Source organism: Schistocerca serialis, chromosome 9 (genome assembly GCF_023864345.2).
Source record: "Schistocerca serialis cubense isolate TAMUIC-IGC-003099 chromosome 9, iqSchSeri2.2, whole genome shotgun sequence".
Lineage (NCBI taxonomy): Eukaryota > Metazoa > Arthropoda > Insecta > Orthoptera > Acrididae > Schistocerca > Schistocerca serialis.
In genome coordinates, this window is record NC_064646.1 from 466,547,271 (window position 1) to 466,564,097 (window position 16,827).

Genomic DNA, 16,827 nt, shown 5'->3' on the forward strand with positions numbered 1-16,827 from the left:
GACCATGGCTAGAACCTCTTCTTAAGCAATTTTCCTTAACCTTTATATGGAAATTCTGTCACTTATCTATACAATAATGGAATAATTATGAAATCACAGTCCTTATTTCAAAGGGGTAATACACTGAGTGCTACAGAAGAATGCTGAAGATTAGATTGGTAGATCACATAACTAATGAGGAAGTATTGAATAGGATTGGGGAAAAGAGAAGTTTGTGGCACAACTTGACCAGAAGAAGGGATCGGTTGGTAGGACATGTTCTGAGGCATCAAGGGATCATCAATTTAGTATTGGAGGGCAGCGTGGAGGGTAAAAATCGTAGAGGGAGACCAAGAGATGAATACACTAAGCAGATTCAGAAGGATGTAGGTTGCAGTAGGTACTGGGAGATGAAGAAGTTTGCACAGGATAGAGTAGCATGGAGAGCTGCATCAAACCAGTCTCAGGACTGAAGACCACAACGACAGCAATACACTGAAACACCTTTTTACAAAATATTTGAACAGCCAACAAATTTTCTATGATAATACATTAACATGTTGAACGTTCTAAACTTGTCAAGTGTATTTTGTTGTGTCGATTTTAATGTCCTATAACAGAAATAAGTTTTCGAGGAATACATAGTTTATCATATGCCCGTACCACACTCTATATAACAGATCAATCCAGACAATTATATACTTTTAGGTACTTTACCCATCATCTGAATGCAAACACATTAAAATTATCATTCTGCATGGTTCCACTATGGGTCTTTCCTGTTTACCCTCTCTTTTAAGGATTTGTTGTTTTATTTCGTCCAGGAGAACTAATTCTTCTTGGAAATGATACAGATATTATTATCAGACTAGGCTCTTACCCATACCTTCATCCACATACGTGTTAGACACACACATTGCACACATCTTCTCCTCCCTCTGTCTCTCTGTCCACCTTTTCCTCCTACTACCTCCCAGTACAGGAATATGAAGTGATTATTTATTCCGATCTGTAATAGCAAATCAGATAATGCGAACTGTCTTTACAGAGTCATACCAAGAAAATGTCACGCCCATGTAATCGAGTTCACAGCATAGAAAAAAAAAAAAGATCATATGGCATTGTTGGCCGGGAGGCCCCATTCGGGGAAGTCGGCCGGCGTATTGCAAGTCCTCTTTTGGTGACGCCACATAGGCAACTTGCGAGTCAATGACGATGAAAAATGATGATGTTGGACACACAACACCATCTCCTACTCTCCCCTATCCCTTCTCCACATGCTCACTATCCATCTACACCGTCCACCTGGCTTCTGCATGCTCCCCTAGATTCCTCTTTCTCTGTCCATCTCCTCCTACTCCTTCTCTCCTTGATCAGCTTTACCTCCTCCTTCTCTCTGTACATTTCCTCCTCTCCTTCTGTCTGTCCATCCCCTCTCACCACTCTCTTTCTCCATCTCCTATCTCTTCTACACCCTCTCTCTGTCCCTGTCCTCCTCCACACTCTCTCTGGCCATCTTGTCCTCTGTCTCTCTTTCTCTATCTCCTCCTTATCCGTCTTCTTTTGTCAGCCTCATACTCACACTTCACTTCTTCCTCCATACCCTCTGTCCACCTCATCCTCTCCTCTCTTGCTGTCCATCCCTTCCTCCATCTTTCTTTCTACATCAGCTCTTCGCCCCACTCTGTCTATCTCTACCCCTCCTTTTCTCTGTGCACCTCAACCTCCCTCCTCCCACTTGCCATCTCACCCCTTCAATCTCTTTGCTTAGCCTTGCCCATCTACTGGTATAGCCCCTGTAAGGCACAGTGATACTACCAGAAAAATTCGACTGTTGTGCAAGTTAGCCTCATGTCAGGGGTAGAATTGGTTCTTTGCCCCTATCTCCGTTTCTGTGGGAGTTATGTCAAACCCCCACAATGCACATTTTCATATACCGAACACTATGTTTACCAGATTTTGTTGAAATTAATCCATTGGGGTAGGAGGATATGCTGGGCATACACAAATACATACATACGTAAATCCTGTATATATATTCTGCATTCAGTAGTTCCAGAATGTTGTTTTTAGCTTCAAATTTTAATTCTGGTGTGGTGTTCTTAACCACTGCTTAGAAATGAGTCAATACTATGTTAGAATTACACCCATGTGGAGCTAACAAGAAACTGAAACAGTTTTACATGGCATTGAAATGAAAATAATCAGATTTAGTTTTTCATCTAAAGAGAGGTCATCAACATCACCACCATGAAATAGAGGAATAAATTAGTTTTCAGTTCAATTTTCCATATTTATTATCAGAATACTTCAGATACATACATTTTACAAAACTTACCAGCCATGGATGGCAAAGATAACATAAACCGCTTATAGTAAAATAATACAACAGTGTATCACAAAGCACTGCAAATAGTAGACAATAAATTGCACATGTAATTATTCCTATGTTACAAACATTCATTACCTGGAAGATGTGTTGGAAAAGTCATTTATAACTGCAGCTTTTCTGTCTATGTAACTGCATCTGACAGTCATACATCATTTTGTCTGGTGCCAATTTTGGAGGGCAGTTTATTGACATCCTGCATCCAAGAAGACCACGAAATTCCATAATATCGTCACTTCTATGTTTGAAGTATCATGATTATTAGAAACATATATGTGTTCATTCAGTCACGTCTTTGTAAGTTGCAGTTGCATGTTAGTCCTCTCTTATCGTTTATTCAAGTATACATCTTTAGGCAGTGCATTTTCTTACATGTGGATTGTGATTATAAGTGTACATTGCCTTTTGGATCTGTTTGTCTGTTTCAGATCTGGAGACTGGTTCCCCATTAAGAAAGTATCTGTACAAGGGGAGAGACAACATAACTGGAACTCCATTTTTATGGATGGACGTGCAATAGTAATTAGTTCTTCTGACAGATGGCTATATTACACACTGTTTCATTCAGCTGAGCAACAGGCGTGATAGCAGAAACAACAGGTAAGTTAAGTCTTCATTTACACAAAGGCTGTTTATATAATCAGCTATTTTGCAGTAGTTGGGACAGCAGGACATTTTGCTAAGGATGAGGTTTAGTCAGAAATCTTTGGGAGTCGTAGTGTTATGGGTAGGGCCATAAATTAAACAAAAATTGTTGCTGCGGCACTGCTACATCAGTACAACCAAAGAACACAAATGGGTGGGAGACAAGGTAAAAAGCAACATTCATTTTCTTTCTAGTCCATGTGTTTGTCGTCTATATACCACAATTTTCAGGCTTTCAAGTGCTCTGGAGATTGTATGAGTCGTTGCGGAGCAAAGCGTCCTGCAGTGTAGCAGGGAAAGCCTGCTCCCTACAACAGCATCTCACTCACAGACTGCCCAGTGGCAAGAAGCATTGTAAAACTGGTTTTCACTGTTACCCCACTCATAAAATGTTCCGCTTGTGATTTCGTACCCTCTCTAGAATTGGAACAGAAGGTGAACAGGAAGAATTTTCAGAACGTATCAGAAATGAAACAAAAATCGCTGGACACGTGACACAGCCGTTATGGTAAGAAATACCCCACCCAGAATGATGGTTGGTTGATGGTTTATAACGGAGGCACCTTGCAGAAGAACTCATCACTACCATAGTTGTTGTAGCAGGCCCGTGTGCAGGTTATGATGACCTGGAACACTCACCATACGTTATTGAAAGTATTCACATCTGAATCCTCACTATATCGACACACATTACTAGTTAACAACTGAAATGATAGCATTTATCTACATTATGTGACATTTCGTATTCTACTGAAGACAAGCAGCAGGCAAGCAATTCATTGAGACTTTACCATTTTTGTATGTACTAAACACGCTTAGCTTTTCTGTTGTTAGAGTCTTTTGTTTCTGTTATTAAGGTTGTAAAACTCATCGTGCCTCTTTTTTATTTTCATATTTATTTACTGGTTTCAAGCAGGCCTAGCTCATTTCCCAATATGTAACCTTAAAATGCTTCCAGATAGCAGCAACAGCACCAGATGAGGCTGACAGAAATCTCCTTTGGTGACGTCTAGGAGGTCTTTGGTCATTGTGTCGATCTCGCACAGAAACTGTACCACACACATTGTGGAGGGCCCTCTTGTGAATCGCAGCTGCCATTGATCACTACAACATGTTGGTGGCAGCCCCTTGGTATAGCTGGAAACTTCAAGAAAAATTACTTTTTAGAGTTTCGTACTTCTGATCAGCGACAATAAGGCCGAGGTCGTCAAAGCATTTATGCTTATCCATCGGCACCACCTGCATTGTGTAGGTATCTACCCGCCAGTTGTAGAGACACGAGGCAGTGCTCAACGGCAATGCCGGTGCGAAGCTGGCTGTAGCGGTGACGAGAAGCAGAAGCATCACAGCTAGTGTGTCAGATGCCATACTCCAGCCACTGCTCGAGGACAGTTGTGATGCTTGAGAGACAGAGCAGTGTGGGCCAGTTACTTGCAAGACTCAACGACAGTGGCTGTCTCGAGTTATCACTTGACATGTGAGTCTTCTGTGTATTTCAGGTGGTTGCTAGACTGGACCGTGTGGGGACTGTTACTTGCAAACTGAGCCACAGTGGCTGATTCGAGCCAGCAGTTGACGTCACTTGTGGTGCACTATAGCTAAATGTGATCACAGGGCAGGACAGCACTTGGGAGCCACAGTGACAGCAGACGACTCAAACCAGTGCCGTACATCTCTTGTGGTACATAACAGATGCAGGAGCTTGTTAGACACGACAGCATAGTGCAGTCACCTGAGGGCCACAACGAAAATGGTAGACTTCAGAAGGCACTCGACGTTACTTGTGGTGTCACACAGTCGCCTGTGTCATCAGATGGAACAGCACTGTGGCAGCTATTTGTCACCACAGAAACAGCAACTGACTGAAACCATTCATTTGCAGTGCCTGACACCTGGACACAGCCACCGGACTGGACAGAGCGTGGCTGCTACTGGAGATCCGAGGCAACAGCGGCTGACTTGAGCCAGTCAGCAGCTGACTTGGGCCAGTAGTCGACATTGCAGTTACTGACAACTGCACGTAGCTGCCGGATGAATCAGTGCAGGACAGCTACTTGCGAGTCGTGGCGAAGACGGCTGACTCGAGCCACTAGTCGAGTGGCCACAGACGGGCCAGCGTGCGGCAACTACTTGCCAACTGTGGCGACTGCAGCTCTCTCGAGGCAGTAGTCGACGTCATCTGACAGCTGCATCTAGCCACCGGATTCGAAGCGCGAGGCATTTATTTGCGAGCCGTGATGGCAGAGGCCGAATCGAACCAGTAGTCGGCCCCACATGAGGTGACTGACAGCCAGCCGTGGAGAGGACAGCGGGGGGAAGCTACTTGCGAGCAGCGGCGACAGCGGCCGACTCGAGCCAGCGCTCGACGCCGCTGGTGACGTCCGGCAGGTCGAGGTGGTCCCTGGACGGCAGCTCGCGCAGGGGCGCCATCTCCAGCAGCCGGCCGTTGGCCAACAGCGACCCCAGGCCGTTCTCCTTAGGGCACAGTCGCTCACGGCTGCCGCTGAACACTGCAATAACAGGGCGCACGTTGAACTCACGTACAACTTGTCGAAATTCTGCTAGAAATTGACTGCTTTGCATCTACCTCTTTCTCTGCTGCTATCAGTCCTGCAGTCCTCTTCAACAGATAGTCACAGGCAAAAGTTACAGTACTTATAAAGACTTATAGAACATACAGAAACTAATATATGATAAAGAGAAAATTTGAGAAACTGGATGCAACTAAAGTTTGGTATTAATGGATCAGTATGTGATGGGCACGTGAGGAGACCTTTAAGTGCTGTGGTATATGAGGTGTTTAGTATCATGCTTTTACTTGGAATCTTTTATAATTGTGAGGCAAATAATTAGTACATACATTTCTAAAGAAATATAGGATATTTACCACAAGCAATTAAGTCCTTCTAGCACCTGAAACGTTACTTTATGTGAATCCATTGAAATGTATCTTTATATGTTACCTGAAAGTAAACTATATAGCCTACTTGAGATAAAACTAGCAAAACGGAAAGTACATGCTGTATGACAGTTCACAGATCTCTTCCAGCCCACAGCAGAGCACTGTCAGCTGATAAAATCCTGAACTGCAATGGGATTTGCCAACTATGCGTAGCCAATGTGTGGATGACTGAGAGCAACGCTGCCGAATAAAACGCATTATAATGTTTAGAGGTCATATAGCGGCTGTCTCTGGAGCTTGCAGTGCAGCAAATAGTACAGCAGCAGAATCTCCTGGTGCAGAACAGCAATAAAATGTTACCAGCAGCAGCTTGCGATGTTGCTGGTGATGTCTTCTGCCGCACTGGGAATTCCTCCATTACCATGATCTGGTAAACGCAGTTGCATCGCTTGCTGTATTACCACACGACATTTAAAGTAACTGATCCCCATATCAGCAAATATTTTCTTCTGTTTTGGTCTTCACAGCAAGCAGTGTATCTGTTTAGGAAGTCACACCCGGCTGTTCGATAAGAATACTTTATCGTTCGCTCAGGATGAAATAACGAATTTAAAGGGAATTAGGTGACGTTGAAATGTAAGTCGGCGTCCGGTAAGTAATGCCATACATTTTTCTCAGCCAACTTCGGCTGAAGAAATACGGGATTTGTGGAGGTACATCGTGGAATATTCCCTCTTCAGCCCCTGAAGTTCATGAAGTTCTGATAGGTGGCAGTGCTATACGTATATCATAGTGCATTGACGGCGTGTCACGGAAGCACAAATTTGAGCAAAATGATGCCTTTTCGGTCCCAAAACAGTGGGACCATGACTTTTTGGCCTTATATTGTGATTCTAAATTTTTTGGCAGTTGGGGTAATGGTGACAGCAATTGTATTTTTGTCTCAGGCGTATAACAAGTAACTCACGTTTCGTCTCGTCACAGATGAGCTCAGAAAATCCTGACCTTTCAATCCAAGTCGCTCAAGAAACTCTCGGGCACTTCTGACCCGATTTTGCTTGTGCTGCTCTGTCAGCTGTTCCGGAACCCATCTTGTGCACGGTATCGCAGCGTTTCTCCGAGTTTCTCGTGTAAGAGAGTTCTGGCAAGTTGTGGAAATGTCGCACAAATTTCATCCACTGCCAACCGGCGGTCTTCACGAACTAACTGTTTCCTCGAATTTCGGCACCAACTTATCATTCAAAATGGAAGGTACTCCACTCCTTCGTTCGTCGTGAACATTTGTCATGCCTCCAGTAAACTGCCTACAACGTACTCGTTCTGTTGATAATATTCCCGGAAACCGTTTTGACACCCGAAAAAATTTCGGTAGGTGCTATTCCTTCCGCGAGTAGGATCACAGAACGTTGCTCGTATTTGACAGGATTTCTTAGCGACATCTTTCACCCAATTGGACACAACGACATGTGTTTCTGTACTACCGTGTCGTCGCGATGCTCCCTCTGCGCAGGGGACCCCTCTTCTCCGCTCTGTGTTGCCAGCTTTTAAAAAACCAAAGCTCGTATGGTCACAGTCGACTTACTTTATGAACTTGCCTAGTAGACCTCTTATTTCACACGGGAAATGGCAGAATGACTTTCTACCACTGTTAGGCAATGGCATGAAGCGATGGGCACGTCTTATACAAGCAAAACGACTGCCTCAGTGCTGCACTCCTTTCCAAACGAAAAGGTCAGCTGGTTGTGGCAGTTAGTACAGTCTCGCATCATCCACAGGAAGGACAAGACGTCGTGGCAAACGTCGCTGAGATCGCAAACCGGATATCGAGCACGGAGCGATACGGAGGAAGAAAGACGATCTAGAAATAAGTGCGTGAAGTACTGTAACACACAAGTTCGCAGATCCTGCTCACACTGAGTTGCATGGGAGATTACTGCAACAGTTAGAAATCCTCGAGCGAGCGCGGAACTAAGGCATCATGTTTTCTCCAGCATTATCCTATGAGCAGGAATAATTTTTGATAATACAATTAAAACTAACGAACTCTAGAACAATTATCATATTTCGTTACAGCTAAGTAAATTTAGGTACTTCGCCTTGTGCGAAATCCCATAACATGCTGAATTGGAGAGTCCAGGTGATAAATATTGTGCTATTAGAAAATATTCGTTTTATCTATACCATTCTGCCAAATAATATGTACATTAATGACACAGATTCAGTTAGATTTCCATAGGATAGAAGGGTAACTGAAAGGTCAATTAGGAAAGCAGATTCAGTGTCGTCAATACAGCTATCAAGCAATTCAGGAGGTTGTTTCACGATCTTCACACAGGGGAAAATGGGAAGCAATAGATGTTTTTAGAACATAAGACAACAGCCTGCAATTTCCATTCTGTTTGCCCTTAGTGCAAATTAATTTCAGCTAAGAGTAGATGAGCTTGACAAAACGACTTCGAAAATATTCCTGAATATCACTTACCAGTATACTAAAAACCGTACAACCAAAACCTCGTAAATGATGTGGTACAAAGCAGCAAAGAGTGGATAGCAAAACAAATATGCAGGATGATAAAATTCGCTGTAGTTCCTTTACTAAATTAAATAGTATTATCAAAAGGAAGCAACTTATATTCCTGAAACAGGAAGTTTACAAACGTGTTATCAGTTTAGAGTTATGGTAATAGACATCACTATCTCTCGATAGGAAAACAGACTACTTTCTGTCTCTCGACAGGAAAACATACAAATACTCGCAGACCACGAAACAGTCCGGAGTGCGAGACATTACTGTCACTGTAATGAAAATGCAATGTAGATTAGTGGGTCGTTTCCAAATCAGTGGTTCGTAGATAGAGCTCGGAAGTTCTCTATTGCCTAAAGAATTTGTAAGAGCAGTGACTCATAGGTTGACTGGCTGAGGCCAAAGGGTAGACACACAAACCCTGAAAACAAAACTTTTCTCAGACTAACTGAAATACGTTACACTGTACCTACTGGAGGTAACAAATAAAAACAACTCTAGCTGTATATGTTGTGATCCAGATGTACCCAGAATTTTTAATAAGTATCTCGGGGGTTGCAGAGGATATCTGTATGAAAATTACAAGACAGAGAGGAACCTGACACACATCAGTGCATAGAGAACAGACATGTTAGAACATGTAGACAAACTATATACTCCGTACAGCAGCATCAGATTAGTTATCGCCTGCAGATATCAATGAGCAGGTTTCCCAAACAGGCTGTTGTCACTGCGCCCACCCAGATGACAGCAGCATCGACCTCGACGGACAGCACACATGTACTGACGCTTGCCATATGACATAAGGTTCCCATTTTGAGCACATGTAATGCGAGATAATAACTTTGAGGGATATTGTATACTGCCTCCATGACTTCTACCGTACAATTTACGACCGTCCTATGCAGTTACATAACGCACTAAAATATCTTGGACTATCGTTCGACCGGCGACTAACGTGGAAACCTCACCTACTAACCATGCAACAGAAAGCCCACTATAGGGTAAGATTATTAACAGTACTAGCAGACCAGACTTGAGGTTTTCATCCCTCCACTATTCTCTATATCTAAAAAAACCTGATTCGACTCAGCCTCTACTATACAAATGTTACATGGATCTATGGATCTGCACCTCACCGTAGTTCTATAAGTCCCTCCAACTCTTCGAACACTATGTATTCTGTCTCACTCTCCTCATCCGTTTACCTTCCCCCACATGGATTCTCTCCCATCTCATCAAATTTCCACACCTCCTCACCCACATTGAACACCTCCGCATCTCATGTACTATCTGGAAACTAGATTCCAGTAACCCCTTGTCTCCCCTCTGATCACTAACCTGCTATGCTGCCACGCCTTCACAGACACATCCATTCGTCCCTACACCTATGTACACTCCATATCCTATTCCAACGTAACTTAAACCAACTCTCTCTCTCTCAGACAGTGATATCCACCCAGAAATTTATTCCTCCTACAAAGTTTAACTCTTTGTCACCAATCCCACTCCACATCAGGGCACCTCTCTCCCTATCCCTCACTATTCATCCCTGTACCTTCCTCCTTGTTACCACTACCGTATCCATACACCAAAACCCTCCCCACACTCTACCTTTCCCAATTTCTGGCTTCCCACTATCCACCTGAACATCTACCACCATCTCCATAGTTTTCCCTACCCCTCAGCACTATGTAACATATTCTCTCCTCCTGAAATACTTTTCTCGCAATGCAGGTCCTTCAGATTTTAAGCAAAAGGATAGTACTGCAGTGGTTTTTCCCCCTAGAAAAATTTCACCAGTCTGTAAAGTGTTATATATATATATATATATATATATATATATATATATATATATATATATATATATATATATATATATATATATATATATATATATACTTTACAGATAGATAGATATATATATATATATTCTTTTTTAGATTTCCATCTATGATTTTTTTAATTTCAAATAGTAAATCAGTCCTCATGTTCTTTAGCTCATCCTTGTTTGACAATGTCCTTGGCTGAAGAGCAGAACATTGTACCTCTGACAGCCCACAATCCGCCCATATGGTGTGAGGAGAATGAAACAATAAAAGAAAAAGTCTCTCCACTGGTAAGTATTTATTTTCTGAAACTACAGAAATGCTCATGACTAACCCTGCACTTTCAACACAGGGACGTGTGACAACTGAGTCCACTTTTACGTCAGTTTGGGTACATGGTACAGAGATCTCTAATGGAGACAGTTGAGCTAATAGTGCCGTTTGCTCCGGAGAGTGCTGGTTGGACTACGACCACGTAGGTCTGTGCCTGCTGGGTGGGGGGAGGGGAGAGATAGTTGGGTGTTGGGGGGGGGGGGTGCGGAGGGGGGGGGCCGCTGGCATACCCACACGATCACACCCAGACGTCGCCGTGGTTCATGGAGCCGAAGAACGCCGTGCGGCACCTGGCAGCGCACGTGCAGTAGAAGCGCCTCTTCCCTGCAGCAGAGAGCCCCGCATGTAGAGCCCAGCAGCTGAAACACTGTGGCGCACCAGCTCCCCGCAATCTGCTCCACAAGTAACTTACCACAAACGGCGCAGGTAATCTGATGTCGCCAAAACACACGGCTGCTTCCACAGTCGGTAAATTTACATCTATTCCCTAGTAATCAGAGGCAACACGTAACCATTCTTACACAGGAATATCCCGACACATTGTCAGAAACTAACGTGGACATTTAGTGACCCTATTTTTTGCATTTGGATCGAAATTTTCTTTAGTTTTTATTTACTAGTTTATTTAATTTATTAATTATTTTATTGTTACTATTTTTCGTTCAACTCACCTCTGAATTATAATAATCAACTTCTGTTCCTTGTTACATTTAGTCTAGTTTTTCTTCATTTTCTCTGAGTGGCCATTTTTACATTCCTCCTTTCTCAAGAGTGTTCGGTCTTCGAATTCCTTTATTTCATTGATGGTATTGCTATTTTCTCTCTGTTGCGTATTGCCTTTGACTTCATGTTAATTTTCCCCTTAGCCTCCTTCAGTCCTCTGAGCAAGTTGATTTTGATATTCTTGTTTTCTGCGTAGTACAGGATTCTCTCATCTTTTCTCTTTGGTCAAATCATTTTGGACAAATTGCAGCATCGGTCGTAAATATTGAATTCCTGTATTTTACAGATCGATTTCGCACACTGTGTGACTATCTTCATTGTTAAAAATACGTAAGAACCGTCAGACATGAGGATCTTAACACAAATGTGGTCCTCTTTATAACCACCATAAAAAATACAGAAACATAAAATACATACAAATATACAGATTCTCGTACATACCAATTATTCGAACCCTATAGGTTCACGTCATAATAGCACAACATTCTCTATGAGGTGGCATATGTACTGTGATGATTATTTCCAAGGGATGTCTTCACTTTTACTGCTTGCAGTAATTTTTAAATTTACTTAAGAGCCTACCTTTTAACCTTAGCAGTTGCCAATCCATCGTATAGTGAGTTTGTAGCTCACACAGCTAACCATATAATCTCAGTATAGAAACACAAGCATCCCAGTGCTCCATACGTTCCAACACTCAGACATCAGATATGACAAATACCAGACAGTAGAGAGCTCATTGCCTATCGATACAGCGTTTTATCGATCCCGATACTTGTTGTCACACTGGTCACGTATTCAGAATCGGTGAGATGAGGTGGGGCATATTTAGTCCCATGCAGGGTCTCAACAGCGACTAGCGCCCGAGAGAACAGACGTACTGTTTGGTTGGGCACACACTATCGTGGGGCTACGCCATGTACCTTCAGTCAGGAATTGGGCTTGTTTACAGTAGGACGAGTAGACACACGGCCGAAACGACGCAGTATCTAGCATCACGAGCTGTCAGCAGGGTGACCACTGCCTTGGAATCGCAGCAGAGAGAGGCGCGCCGACTGTTGCGTGCCCAACGTAGCAACACTGGACACAGGAGTGTTGCCACATCGTCTTTTCAGGCAAGTCACCATCCTGCACACGGCACTGCGATGTAGGTATCTGTGTCTGTATGTAAAGACTGCGCACAAATCTGACGTTGCCAGACCGTGTTCGACATCGCCATACGGGCCCACCACCTGTCATGGTGGTATGTGGTGTCGCTGAGTATACAACACGATCGCCTCTGGTTCGTGCAGCTCGAAATTTACACAGCACCACATTTCTGATGTCTTAAGCTCGCTGACTGTGCCTCATCTTCGAGGTCTCAAAAAAGTAAAGGCAGGTTCGCATGTTACCTAGACTGCCTTTACCTGTCTCGATAGAGAAGGTGTACGACTGTTGTACTGGGCAGTACAGTCTCCATATCTTTTATGGCTTTCCCATAGACAGCTACAACACCACTCCCCAGATACTACACTTGATGCACTCTGGCACAGAATTGGAATAGCTTGAATTACATACCTATGACTATCATCCAAACCAGGATTGGATCGAGTCATTGCTCAGCATGAGTAGAGATATTGTCAGCAATGTTCACACGTCTATTCAGTACATTTCGCACCATGTATTCACCAATACCACCTCCAAATGTAACCATGAATTATTCTTCTTTTATACTCTATAAGTGAAGTTTTCATATTTTCAATCCTTCTTGCTGTAGCACTTCAGTGCTATACAAATATTCTGGTTTCGTCACTGTATTGTTGTGTCTGAGCTTGGCACTCACTGAGACTAATTTTTTTTAGATACTTCAACTTAACTGAAATGCTGTTTCTATCTATTTGTATCCTCTTTCTTTCAATGCAATAGTTGGCAACCTTTTTAAGTATGTATTCCCACTGTTAGACAAACTTGTTTGCACTGTTAATTACGCCCCACTTCAAGAAACAACGCACCACAAAGGAATCATCCGAATGGGTTGGCAATCGGTGGATGTCTTATAGATGTACAGACAAACAAAAATATTACAATTTCAGAAAAATTGAAAGATTTATTCGCCGGCCGCGGTGGTCTAGCGGTTCTAGGCGCTCAGTCCGGAACAGCGCGACTGCTACGGCCGCAGGTTCGAATCCTGCCTCGGGCATGGATGTGTGTGATGTCCTTAGGTTAGTTAGGTTTAAGTAGTTCTAAGTTCTAGGGGACTGATGACCACAGATGTTAAGTCCCATAGTGCTCAGAGCCATTTGAACCATTTTTTGATTTATTCAAGAGAAACAGTTCCATAAATCCGCCAGACACCACACTTGCTAGGTGGTAGCCTTTAAATCGGCCGCTGTCCGTTAGTATACGTCGGACACGCGTGTCGCCACTATCAGTCATTGCAGACCGAGCGCCGCCACACGGTAGGTCTAGAGAGACTCCCTAGCACTCGCCCCAGTTGTACAGCCGACTTTGCTAGCGATGGTTCACTGACTACATACGCTCTCATTTGCAGAGACGATAGTTAGCATAGCCTTCAGCTACGTCATTTGCTACGACCTAGCAAGGCGCCATATTCAGTTACTATTCTGAACAGACAATATTGTGAATCATGTACCGTCAAGAGCGACGTTCATCATTAATGGATTAAAGTTAAGTATGAAACTAATTACGTCCGCTTTGTGAATTCTCATTCCTTGTCATGTTCCAGATATCACGTCAGTACAGTACTTCCCTCCTCACGCCAGCCTGCGTGAGTTAAAACGCGTGCGTTTCGGCCTCCTCTAGTAACACGGTGTTGGCTCTTCTGCCAACCCAACAAAGGAAGTCAGCAAAGCGTTGGTCCACCTCTGGCCCTTATGCAAGCAGTTATTCGGCTTAGCATTGATTGATAGAGCTGCTGGAGCCCTCCTCAGGGCATTGCTCGTAACGCTCCAAACGTTCTCAGTTGGAAAGAGATCTGGCGACTTTACTGGCCAAGGTAGGGTTTGGCAAGGAGAAGGACAAGCAGTATCTCGCCATGTGTGGGCGGGCATTACCTTGCCGATGTGTGAGCCCAGGGTTGCTTGCCGTGAAGGGCAACTAAACGGTGCGTAGAATATCACTGTGCTGTAAGAGTGGCGCAGATAACAACCAAGTGGGTCCTCCTAGGAAGTGAAACGGCATCGCAGACCATTACTCCTTGTTCTCGGACTATAAAGCAGGTGACAGTCAGGCTGGTATCGTACCGCTGTCCAGGGTGTCTCCAGATACGTCTTTCGCCTGGAACCGTAATGGCTGGAGTGGAACTGTCTTCAGTGATGAGCCCCACTTTGAAATGAGCCCCGATGACAAGCAAAGACATGACAGGAAACGCTCCAGACAGCCGTGGGATACCAGCCTGTCTAACACCTGCCTTACGGTCCGGCAACCAGGAGTGATGGTCTTCTTTTCGTAGCAGGACCCCCTCGGTTGTCATCCGTGGCTCCTGGCACCATTACCACACAGAGATACGTCGACAACATTCTACGCCCTGTTTTGGCGTCCTACATTTACATCTACATCTACGTGGATACTGTGCAAATCACATTTAAGTGCCTGGCTTACATTTCACCAACGTAATGTCGTTTCACGTGTGGCGGGAGCTGCTACTGCTTGTCTTCGTGCTCGAAAAACCCTCCTCTTGCCAGCAAGGTCGCTGGATCTCTCTTCAATTTAAAACATTTGGAGCGCTATGTACAGATCCCTCCAACCGTCTACGCACCAATCGGACATAATTTGGCACGATATCCCCCACGAGGACATTCAGAAACTGCATCAAGCAACACCAACCCGAATAACTGCTTGCACAAAGGCCACAGATGACCCACACGTTCTGACTTTCTCAATTTGTGAAACTCTTTCTCTTGAATAAATTATCCATTTTTTTTTTTTGGAACTATAGTCATTTGCTTATGTGTACATGTACTTCACATCTATCTATTTCCTCTTGAATAAATAATCCAGTTTTCTGCAATTGTTTAGCTGTACGTGTAGTTCCATTCCGATAATTCGTTCGTGGCGCGTCGGTTTCTTTCTGTCTTTTTTTTTAGAGTGTATTTCTACTGGGTCAGTTTTAGTTGTACGTCATCGTAAGATACGTGTAATACTGACTTTTCAGCAATCTACTGATGCATTTCAATGTGTATCTTAACTCTTCCCTGTGCCATCTGCCAATATTTTCATATCAGATGCAAGTGAGACGGTATCGAACCTTATTAGATTTTCTTGTTATTACACATTTCTTCCTTCTATTTCTCATTTTCTTTGTCCGTTTCCTGAGCTCTTTCTGTTAGTACTATTATTTTTATTTTTTTTGGTAATATAACATTTTTGATACATTCATTTTTAATATGAATTTTTTTACTATTTACCAAGCTTATAAATTCACATTGTTGTTGAGTGAAATTTTTTGTGGATGAATTTAATATTTAAGAACACAACCAAATCTGAAAGAAGAAAAAGAAAACAATTCTAAGACAAAAAATAAAAAAAAATAATTGTAAGAGTTTACCTAATGCTATAAATGTAAATAATGAGAAAGGAAGAGGGACGACTTTGATCACTGTCCATCACTAAAAGTTACACTAGCATTTGTCTTGAATTATGCAGAGATCATAAGCTTGAAATGAGGACAACTGTATCCCAACAAGGGACCACATTGTCTTTTCATGAACAGCTTTTGTCGTTTCGAAATCGTTTTACTGAGTTAAAACTAGAACAATGGGACTTAATTAAGTTATATGGATAGCGCCAACTATTACTATTCAGTGAATTACACTACTGAATTAATTTAAATTTGGGATTCATGTTTTAAATTTGTTATCTATTATTAACAGCCTTCGGTTGTTAACAACTACTACTGATAAAAAAGTCCTCTATTTTGTGTTCACTGTGTGGATTCTGATGTTTAGTTAAACAAGATTAAATTGTCAACGCTAAATATTATTTGTGAACTGTTGCAGCGTGATGCCACTGTACTAACTCCTAGTTTCTTAAACAGAGGTACACCTGAGCTCCGCTTTTGGCCTGGAAAACAATCTTTGAGTCTGAACCCTAATTTCTCTAAAATTTGTGTGTCATTAAAGGTCGTGTAGCCATTAAAGTGCTGGCTGGCTACGGGGAAGTTTCCCTCCTCTTGAAAGTATTTAGCGTTTTCATTGGTGATTTCTAGAAGGTTCTGAGAGTCATTGAGAGAATATTGTATTTTGCTGGAAAAATGCTGTTTGTGTAGAAACAGAGGGATTCTTTGCTGAAGTGTGCAGTTAAATACGCTCTGTCTCTGCTGTCGCATGCGCTCAATAAACATGTGGGAAATGTTACTTCCAGTGGGCAATTCTGCTCTCATAATTACTACTTGTCTTAGGATTCCACGTGACAAATCAGACCATATGAGATTTGTTGGGGAAAGCTTATAAAAGCAACACGTATCGGTGCTCCTCTTGTGCTGAGTGTAGAACCTGAGAAGTAA

At 42.9% G+C, this 16,827-nt stretch overlaps 1 protein-coding gene across 1 annotated transcript in view; it reads right to left on the reverse strand.

Moving 5' to 3' along the window:
* Window positions 1-2,349: 2,349 nt before the first annotated feature.
* Window positions 2,350-16,827, reverse strand: part of LOC126418747 (popeye domain-containing protein 3-like) — a 291,229-nt gene continuing 276,751 nt past the window's right edge. Inside the window, exon 9 of the mRNA XM_050085673.1 lies at window positions 2,350-5,523. Within this exon, the coding sequence (XP_049941630.1) occupies window positions 5,333-5,523 (191 nt within the window). The 3' untranslated portion in view covers window positions 2,350-5,332. The remainder of the gene's footprint in view (window positions 5,524-16,827) is intronic.